This window comes from Monopterus albus, unplaced genomic scaffold (assembly GCF_001952655.1).
Source record: "Monopterus albus unplaced genomic scaffold, M_albus_1.0 scaffold76.1, whole genome shotgun sequence".
Lineage (NCBI taxonomy): Eukaryota > Metazoa > Chordata > Actinopteri > Synbranchiformes > Synbranchidae > Monopterus > Monopterus albus.
In genome coordinates, this window is record NW_018127956.1 from 1848722 (window position 1) to 1859026 (window position 10305).

Here is a 10305-nt window from a genome sequence, read left to right on the forward strand (position 1 = left end):
AGCAGGGTTGGTATCAGACAGAAAATAGAAGAAAAACAAGACTTCATTGCGGAGGGCGTGTGTAATTATTTATTTAATTTACTTATCAAATTATTTAGAGAGAGGGCAGATGGACTGTGTAATCACTGAAGTCATCTTCCTCTGGTTGTCTTGCTGTCTTCCCTTTATGGCTTTCTGTCCTTTAATCTCTTTGCCGAGTGTAAGCCAAGGTGAGGATAGTTTCTTCTTCTGTTTGTACATGGTCAAACAGAAAGCGTACTTTAAAAAAAAAAAGTAGACCAAAGATAGTTCTCTATTCTTTCTTAAAATAGCTGTTTTTTTACCACTCCTCTTTAAGCACTTTAACAGAAAAACAGTGGTCTGCGGAGCAATAGACAAATCATTTGCTGATCTGAACCACACAGAGACACACACACAGTGTTGTGATTTAGCCATGACTGCTACTGAAACTCGGTCCATATTGTTCAAATACACAGCCCAGTGTGCACGGTTTTATCAGTTTCTCCTCCCCAACATGTTTTCACTCCTACCTAGAGATTATCAGGTTGAACACACTGAGTTTGGTAATAATGGGATTAAAGACCAGTGGCAATGTTTGTTTGATCCAGACTGAAGTATCTCAACAGCTGTTGGTTGGAGTGCCATGAAATTTGGTGCAAGGTTTTCTGCTCAGGGTGAATTATAATCGCTTCCCTTTACTTTATCTGCCAAAGTCGTAATTATTCCTGGGCTTTGATTTATGTACATATACCTGCAGAATGTCAGATGTGTACATTAGTGCTAATTTGCAATTGTTAGCATGATAATGCTAAACTAAGATGGTGACCATAAAGTTGAATCAACACTTCTCTAAAATGGCTTCAACAAAAACTGAACATCTTCACCTTCATGAAGAGAGGATTTAATGCAGGACAGTTTCTATATATTATACTGCATTGGTTTTAGCTAGGTGTACCTAATAAACTGCCCGCTGAATACACTTTCTGAACAGCAGTGTTAGCATAATCAGTTTGAGCATGCTGCCATGGCATTAGCATTCATTTGAAGGCGCTGTGCGCTGTGCTGTGCCTGGGCACGGCCTCACTGCGCCACGAGACGCTTTTTATTAATGGCTTTTGTGCTTCATTTTAAATGCATGACTATGTGTATCACTGTGCCTGGACCCAAGCACTGATCTAATTTTTGCTGTAATTGTGCATATGGGACTCTTTAAATGTACTAACTTATTAGTGTGCTCCTCCTATCCTAATAGAAAGAAGACAGAAATGCATTTCATTTTGGAACGTAGGCTGTAAAGAGTCAATATTGCATGTTGTGTAGTGAATGGGTTAGTGTGCAGATCCCAAGCTCAGGTCTGCAGAGTTCTATCACAAAGTGTCATACTATATGATACAGTATAACCGTAATACAAAATAGAACCTTAAGGTTTACACAGGTAATGTTGTTTGGTCTACAGTAGAAGAAATCGGTGTACTTCACACCACAAACAGTTGCTTACTGCACTTATAAATATTACCGACAGTTGCAAAATGTAACTACCCACCTTCTATCTTAGAACTAATTAGCAGCCCTCTAACTGGCCCAGTCGCATCTTGATGCTCTGCTAGGCCCTTATTAGTACATGTCAAGTCAGTTTGTCAGTTATGCATAAACAGACAGTCTAGGCATATAGGAATTCTTGTGTGAGACCTACAGTATGAAGTGGGCTGTGCTGGAGATGTGGTGGACTACCAGTCTGCTTCCTTTGTGAAAATTAAAAGCTAGTGTTGTATTTTTAGCTTAGAAAACAAAGGCCTCTGTGTCTGTTGAGTAAATTACAGCAAATGAATGTTCTTTGTGAATAAAATTGCCCACTCTTCTGACAGTCACGTCTGCTGTGATTAATGCTTGCTGGTAGGTGATGTCAATGTGTTTGATACCTTAATGCGTCATATTCTAAATCTATAAAGATGCTTTGAAGCTAGACTGAACTGTTCCTGATTTTCATTAAATTGTTGACAGCACCTTGCATCTGCCAAATGATTGGTCATCTTACAGAGTGAGGTGTGGTGTTTGCTAGTCAACTAGTTTATCATTTTTTGAGATAAAGACCTTTGTGTGTGTGTGTGTGCATGTACTTTCTTTGCAGACTTATCATCAAGGCTGCCCTATGAACCAGAAGAAAATGCACTTCTGACTTGTGCCGTATTCACATGTAGGTCAAAACAGCCTCTAAAATGATGTGGTTTGGTGCAGGTGAACAAAAGCAAACTGGTGAAAACAGCTTAAGAAACTTTGTTGTTGTTACACTGCTGTGTGGGTCTGTTTGTATGAACATACTGTTTGTGTAGGAGGGAAGAATTTGGGAGTTGTGGGAAAAAGATACTGTCACTTCTGAACTGACTGACAGAGGAGAAATAGCTTGGGAAAGGATGTGAGGCAGCTCACTTCCCCTCCCCCCCCCTCTCCTTCAGGCATGTAGGGTGAGCTCCTGTAAATGTTATCTCTTGCTCTCTTTCTGCCTCATCCTCGCTCTCTCTTTGAGTTGATCTATTCAGTCTGTTCCTCATGGGTAAACTGTAGAATTCAGTGAGCACTGGAGTGAAATAAATTCTCCTTTTCTTTGTGTGTGTAGCTATGCATCAGGCCCTGGACACTCTGAGTGACAGCACAAGTTCCACAACGGCCAATGACCTGGACCTCATCTTCCTCAAAGGCATCATGGAGAGCCCAGTGGTGAGAACAATCTTATGCTGCACACTAATAACTGTGTGATGAAATACAGTATGTGCATGTGTGTTACATTCAGAATGAATGAATAAGAAACCACTGCAAAGTTAAGGATATTTTATGCATGCAAATGCGTTTTGTTAAGTGTCATGGTATTACTGAACTTGCACATGTGCCTTAACATTAAAATGTGATTTCAGTATCATTTGCCATTTCTGCATTAACACTTGATGCAGAACAAATTGTAGTGTGTTATCAGAGATTTGCATGTGTTATGAGATGCTTTATTCAAATGGAAGCTTCAAATTCAAACCTTCTTATTACATTTAAAATTTAAATTTCAGCTAAATTTATGAAGTGCAATTATAATACCATCTTAATGGTTTTCCTTCATTGTTTTCTAATAAGTTGAAAATGCAAATTAAAGAAGCCTTTGGTGTTGTATTTTCATCCAGTCATGCTGTACAGGGAGTATAAATCTGATGTATTTATACTCCCTGCACAGTTCCACAATGGTCACTGACCTGGACCTCATCTTCCTCAAAGGCATCATGGAGAGCCCAGTGGTGAGTTGTTCTCACCACTGGGCTCTCTGAATGCTGTCACTCAGAGTGTCCAGGGCCTGAAGCAAAAAGCATCTCCCTTCTTTGCTGATAATTTTATAACTTCTCACTGATTTTATGTGTTTAAAACAGCATGTTGGTATCATAGCTAACATGAAGATTTAAACTTTGGAGTTCAGTCTAAGGACCAAGAAGGATAAATGGCAGCCATTAAATAATGCTCATCTCTTTTTTAGTTTTAGCTTTGGACAAGGTAGATGAGAGTGGACATATTTTTAATAAGAGGTGCAGCAGAGAGAGCTGCAGGTTTTCTGTGATGGGACAGGTCAGATGGGTTGCATCAAAATCTATCCATTTACTGAACTAAATAATGAATATGCTCCTGTATTACTGGTTACTGAAAACACTGAAGGTTTTCATTTTGATAGAAAAATCTACTGAAATGTATGTTTTGTCATGTGTTTTCTATTTTACAATATGAAATGGAACAGCAAGCATCTCTATTCATGGTGGGACTGCTAACATTTTCACTGTTTCCTATCTGTCAGTCATTTTAGCAAGGCAATACAACATTTCTGTTGCCAATCAGAGCAAAGAATTGAGATAGCAGGCAGCAGTGCAGTGCTGGTTGACAAGTGCAGAGGGAGCAGCAACTTCTGTGATCAAAGGAAAATACAGAAATGTGTAGCAGTCATTAGATTGTATTTATTCCAGAAACCTGCTTTAATGCTTTTAGTTAAAGAACTGAAAAGAACTTGACACTTTGTCACCGGACCCTCAAATCCACTCTGTATCTGTGAGAATGAACAAGATGAAATCTTCAATCTGTTGCCCAGATTTTGGATTAAAGCAGAGTGGAAGCATATGAATACATTTGTCCAAGAAAACTCAAAAATGGATGCATCCTTTCTTGTCTTAAGTGGCTTCAAAAACATGAACCAAATCCACTTTTATAGAGCTCTGTGACAGTGAACTGCTTGTTTCTGGCACCTTCTCTGTAAAGCTTGGGTCTGGAATTCCACTTCCACTTTTCTGATGCAGAGTAGTTTGTGTATCAGATTGCCTTGCTGAATAACCTTAACCTTCAGCACTCAGATGGTGTATGCTGTTTTCTTATACTGAAAATTTAATGAGACTCAGTTTCCCCAAACCACCACAAAAGTTCACTTTATGCATAGAAGCTGACGTTTAAATAAACTTCCTCACTTCTCCTCATGTAAAGTCTCGTTTATGAAACCAATCCCAGCTAGTGAGTGATGTTGCTGTTATGGAGTGTCGTTTTTTGAAGTGAAGGGCCTTAGCAGAGGCAGTAAGTCAGTGTTTCATTCCACTACTTCTCAAGTTCTTTCTCCTCTGAAGTCTTCCTCCCTCCACTGTTTTCTAAAAGCACTGTTTCATGTGCCCTTTAAAACTGTGCACGTTTTAAAGCAACAAGAAGTGAAAGCAAAAACTGGATGTCCTGCATAAGTGCGCAAGGAAAAACATACAGATGCAGGTCACATTATACACTGAAAGTCCATCTATAGCTTTCTTTTGCTTTGACAGCAGCATATCTTTCTAGCATTGCCAACGTTAGCCGCGTTGCACTGAGGTGGAAGCACAGCAGCATATCTTTCTAGCATTGCCAGCGTTAGCCGTGTTGTTTTGTCCAGGGAGATGCGTTGGTCTGCAGGCAACTTGTCGGGCTCGAGTAGTGCTGGAAGTAAAAAGCTGTGCAGGATTTTTGAGTAATTCAGAGGCAGCCCTGTTAAGGAAATTTGGAGACTGACTATCCACAGGGAGCAGTAGTCCTATATCAAAAACCTCCCATGTGACTGAAAACAGTATCTCCCCTGCTGCTTCAGACCCTTATTTCATTTAGCCTTTTATCGCTCTATTTGTTTTTGGTTTCTTTTTCACACAAGATTGATTTTTCCCTCTACTCAAACCAGCATATGTATGTGTGGGTGTGTAAGAGCATGACATCGGTGTCTGTGCTTTATGTCTGAGGGAGCTCTTGGTGGTACCGGTGTATTGATGAGCATTCTCATAAAAGATGAATGTGCTGATGCAAGCTAAAGACGCCTTGCTGAAGGATGTGGAAAAGATTTCCAAGTTTCTCCTGACTTCACGGCGGATCTATAAACACTTTATCAAGCTATCATTTAATGTACATACAGTAGAGAGGAAAGACCATGGAAACAGAGGGACAGAGGGGACGTGCATGTGTGCACATGACATGGTGGCTTCACTGAATTGTGCTGATTGCACCACAGTCACTAGAGAATGATGATCAGTTCAGCCTGCAATTCTATAATGAATGATGATTAGGCCCATAGATACTGACAACAGAAGCTATCATCATGCAAAAGACCTTCCGCAGTGCTCGATTATTCACTTATGACTGTGGCTCAGGCTTGATGCTGGGCTCTTTATCTAACTGAGCAGTCGAGACTGTTGAGGCATTTAGAACAGCTAAATGAGCTGACACTTGCTTTTAGGCGTTTACCCTATGCTTTTTAACCTCCAACTTCCAAGCCATTGCATTTCCCTGGTCAGACTACAAATGAGACTCCAACTTTGTTAAAGTGGTGCCATGTGGACTCCAAAACGGTGACTTCTGGTATTATACAGTACAGCTTGTGCAAAACAATGTAGTTGTTTTGTGCTGAGTGGTCAAATCCTGGCGATTATTATCCCATTTCCTGACAGCTATTGACATTTAGCTGAAGGTGCAGGAACAAAAATGATGCATAAAATCTTGTTCACATTCTGCAACACAACTAATCTAATGTAGCTATCAGAGCTTACATGGAGCTCGATTTAAAAGAAAATCCTGTTGTCTTTGGCATGAACATACTGTATGTTTATAAAGGAACTGTTGCATATGTGCAGATCAAGTGGCACCTAAACCAGATCAATCAGAGATGCCACAAAATAATGCTGAGCAGATGAGTCAAAGCCAAGCAGATGAGTCAAAGCTGAGCAACTGTACAACTCTTGAAGCGGCATTAAAGAGAGATTATAGGATCATGGTAGAAGCTAGGTGTACTTAGTATTGAAGAGTCAAAAAGCTAGGGACCTGTGCTGTCAGTTATTAACATTAGCCACAATAATCTACTGGTCAAACCAGATCAAATAAGGATGTAGCTTCAAAGCCCCCGAGTGTATTGACTTGAGCGAAGGTGTGTTTTATTGCTTATGGATTAAAGTTTTTGTATCTAAGGTAGAGAGTGTATTTTTTATTTCAAAGTTATAGAGTCTCTCTTTAAGTTGTCTATGAATTGTAGGAGTCACTTTTGATGGCCAGTTGGAACAACACTTATCAAATACAAGCCACTGAGTTATGGTAACTGTTAACTACAAGACATTATGTCACATTTTCACAATGGAGAAGAGAAGGTTTACTTACTAAACTAGACAAATCCATCAGAAATTTCTCAAAGAAGAGCAAAATACAATTATGACACTGTTTTGTCATCTGCTTTTGCCTTGAGAACAGCACTGCTCATTAGCTTTTATAGCTGAAATATCTGGTGGAGAGGAGGAAGATTAATAGTGTCTTGTAATTACAATGGATAGGGAATGTTGAAAGCCAACAAATGTCAGTACTTGGCAGAGTAATTGTTGAATAATAGGCACCAGTGATAGACTGTAAATCAACAACCTGAAACTGTTTGCAGACAGTGCACTTGCATGATGTTTATCTAAGTCATTATGACATAAATAGTCATTTTATTTATTTAAAGTAGAGTCAGATCCATGGCTTTTAAAGCAGTGTAATCATATAGCAACGTGTCCATGCTGGCATTTTGTCCAAGGGCCAGACACCAACAGCTTGCTCCATCAGGATATATAGAATTTGCCAAAACACCAAATGAATGAAGTCCAGCTGCTGTATCATTGAGCAGGCCCGATGAGCTCCATGTGTATTTAGGGTGTTTTCACAATTGGCCCCTTCCAGCCCTCAAAATGAACCTGGAGCGATTAGTCAGCATTTTCTGCTTAAATGTGAATATTCCAAATGAACTCAGACGCCTCTGAAACGAACCGAACTGAGACCTCCCAGGGAGGTGGTCTCAGCTCAGTTCATTCCAAGTCTGTGATGCGGCTCGCCAAATCTGTGCACTGTGAACACGGGGGCTCCAGGTTCACTTCTAGTCTTTTACACGTAAGAGCGGAAACATCAGCAGTCTGTTAACGCTCTTTTTATTCTTTTTTTTTTAACTAAAAATGTAACAGAAACAACTGATAGGAGTAAAGTACCAGATTAATGAGCAGTATCGGTAGTAAATGTGAACGGTCTGAGCTCCAGAGTCACTATAGTATGAACAGAAAGAGGACTGAGGCCTCATCAGATCTGAAGTGGACCAGAAAGGGAACCAAATCTTTCAAATGTACTCACAGTGTGAACACAATAAGAACCGAGTCCTTTTTTGTTGGTCCACTTTAAAGAGGACTGAGTTCGGTTCATTTGAAAGTGACCAAATGTGAGAACACCCTTAATCTCCATGCAAATATCTTTGACTTTGCAGGCATGCGTGTCATGCTTGTGTTTCTGTGTATGCAGTAAGGGTGTACTAAAGTAGGATGCATATTGTGTGTGTGTGTGTGTGTGTGTGCTTGCTGCAGCCATTGTGTGTGTGTGTGTGTGTTGTGTTTGTGTGTGTGTGTGTGTGTGTGTGCACACTATGTCCTGTCTCTCCACAGGAGGTCTTCCTCTCTTCCTCAACAAACAGAGTGGCTGCCACAGCAGTACTCAGTCTCACCAGTTAAATCCTCTGGGGGATTTCCTGACGATGTGAATCCTGAAATACAAGATCATTTGGTGTGCAGTCACAAACTGTGCTACTGTAAATGCACAGTTGGGGGGGAAACGATGTTAAATTCTGTAGGCTTTGATAGGTTTGTGCAATGCAGTTTTTGTCTTATTACAATATAGAACTTTAGATATTTATTTGCAAAATACTATGTTTTGTCTCAGAAATATCACAAACCAGAATCTGGGTCCATGATCCAAATGAGTTGTTCATTTTGAATCTGTGAGCCTGGATCAGAGGTGTGGAGGCAGTGTCCAATAAGCAAAGACCCCTGTGGCCTTGGCTGCAGAGGAAGAGGAAGTGAAAAATTAATGTCCCTCTGGACCTCTGAAATTTCTATACCGTGAAGAGAATGCTACCCAGTCACTTCATTCTCATACTTAGGGAGAAGAGAAGTAATATCTGTTTTATATTCTCTAATCCTCAGGCCCATGAGCGTTATGAGGAGCCCAAGCTCGAGGCTGTGAGGGAGAACAACGTGGAGCTGGTCCAGGACATTCTCAAGGAGCTCAGCCCGCTCACACACAGGAGTCAGCTGGCCGACGAGCTGGTCCGCATCCTGAAGGAGCCCCACTTCCAGGTATGGAAACCAGCGCTTACATCTCACAGCAAGCTTTAGTTTGAATTAGGCACTTAGATTACTTTCAAAGTGATGTTTATGCTTAATGATGAATGCTGTGCCTGCATGGATTAAAATTATTTGGAGCTACGGGAGTGTGTGTTTTTCAGTCCATACGGTGTCTGACAATGGTTCTGCAGAGAGCGAGATCACCTGATTTGTACACTGTATAGCATGTTACCATCTTTGTCATCATCATCGATGTCTGCCATTCTGCTCCCAGTCCCTCTTGGAGACCCACGATTCTGTGGCATCCAAAAACTATGAGACTCCTCCTCCCAGTCCCTGTTCCTTCATGGATGCAGCCCTCAACAACCAACCCGTGCCCCCAGACGCAGTCAGGATGGTGGGCATCCGCAAGGTGTCTGGTGAGCATCTGGTAAGTCCTGCTGCGTTAAGGAACTGCACATTGTAATTATTTAAAAACATCTAGGATAAAGCCCTCCTCTGTAAATTTCAAATGGATAAAACTCCTCAATAAATAATATAATATAATTTGCATGTGTGGACCAATACATAGCGAGATATTCTTGTAGCATTAATTAAAGGGTAAGGCTAGTCATTTCTTATATTAATAGTGTTTTCAACACTTCCCATACAGAGACTAAATCCAACAATAAATTGCTTCTGCTCACAGTTCATGTCTCAGTCTCCAACCTGGCCAGCCTGGTCTGTACCACAGACCTCCATTGTTGTTCAAAAATGATTAAAAACACATCACTGAAGCTCGCTGCTGCATGTTTCTTCATTACTCATTGCAGAATAGGGGAACTTGTGTATTTACTAAAGGAGGGACCAAGAAGAAGTGGGATAGAAATCTAAATGATCTAGCTTGGCTATGTGAGGAGTGCCAGCACCAGATACATCATGCAGAAGATATGGGGCAGAAAGGGAAGTGATAGTGCAGGAGTTGAAAAAGTTTGGTTTTGAGGAAATAACAGTTAAGTCTTAATTAAAATTATACTGTGCTTGTTCTGAGGAGTGTAAATTTGTGTGTGTGAAAAAGATTGCATGTTAATTGGCGCTGTTTAGTAGGGATGGGCATTGCAAGCTAAAATGACCAAGGGAAAACAGTGGCTCTGTGTTTTTAAAGACAAAGCCATAGTTGCATGAAATATTCGATTTAAAAAAAAAAAGACCGACTATTCTAATATTCAAAAATCATTGCCCATCCCTACTGGTTAGCCCACATATGATTGTTATATTTCAACTGTACGTAGGGAGTGACGTTTCGTGTGGAGAGCGGCGAGCTGGTGATTGCCAGGATCCTCCATGGTGGCATGATTGACCAGCAAGGTCTGCTCCATGTGGGTGACATCATCAAGGAGGTGAACGGCAAGGAGGTGGGCAATGACCCCAAAGTGCTCCAGGAAATGCTGAAGGAGGCCAGTGGCAGTGTGGTGCTGAAGATCCTGCCCAGCTACCAGGAGCCTCACACACCAAGACAGGTCAGCTGGGTAGATACACAAATCAAACCAAATATTGCTTCACATGTGCATAGTTCTATCTTGAACCAAACGCCCAGTTAATAATAGTAAAAGGCAGAACAGCATTTACAGTATATAGTACTATAATACATTTCATGATACTGCAGCGCTTGTCTGGTTTTTCCCTA

At 40.8% G+C, this 10305-nt stretch overlaps 1 protein-coding gene across 4 annotated transcripts in view; it reads left to right on the plus strand.

Annotated features, from left to right (window-relative positions):
- Positions 1-10305, plus strand: part of mpp2b (MAGUK p55 scaffold protein 2b) — a 37643-nt gene that overhangs the window by 16683 nt on the left and 10655 nt on the right. For 2 of the 4 annotated variants that reach the window (XM_020606205.1, XM_020606204.1), the window contains 4 exons: positions 2615-2715; positions 8499-8651; positions 8914-9069; positions 9911-10138. In XM_020606205.1, the coding sequence (XP_020461861.1) occupies positions 2615-2715; positions 8499-8651; positions 8914-9069; positions 9911-10138 (638 nt within the window). Of the gene's footprint in view, positions 1-2128; positions 2195-2614; positions 2716-3234; positions 3276-8498; positions 8652-8913; positions 9070-9910; positions 10139-10305 lie in introns of those variants that run through there. The other 2 variants (XM_020606203.1, XM_020606206.1) reach the window with 2 other exon arrangements.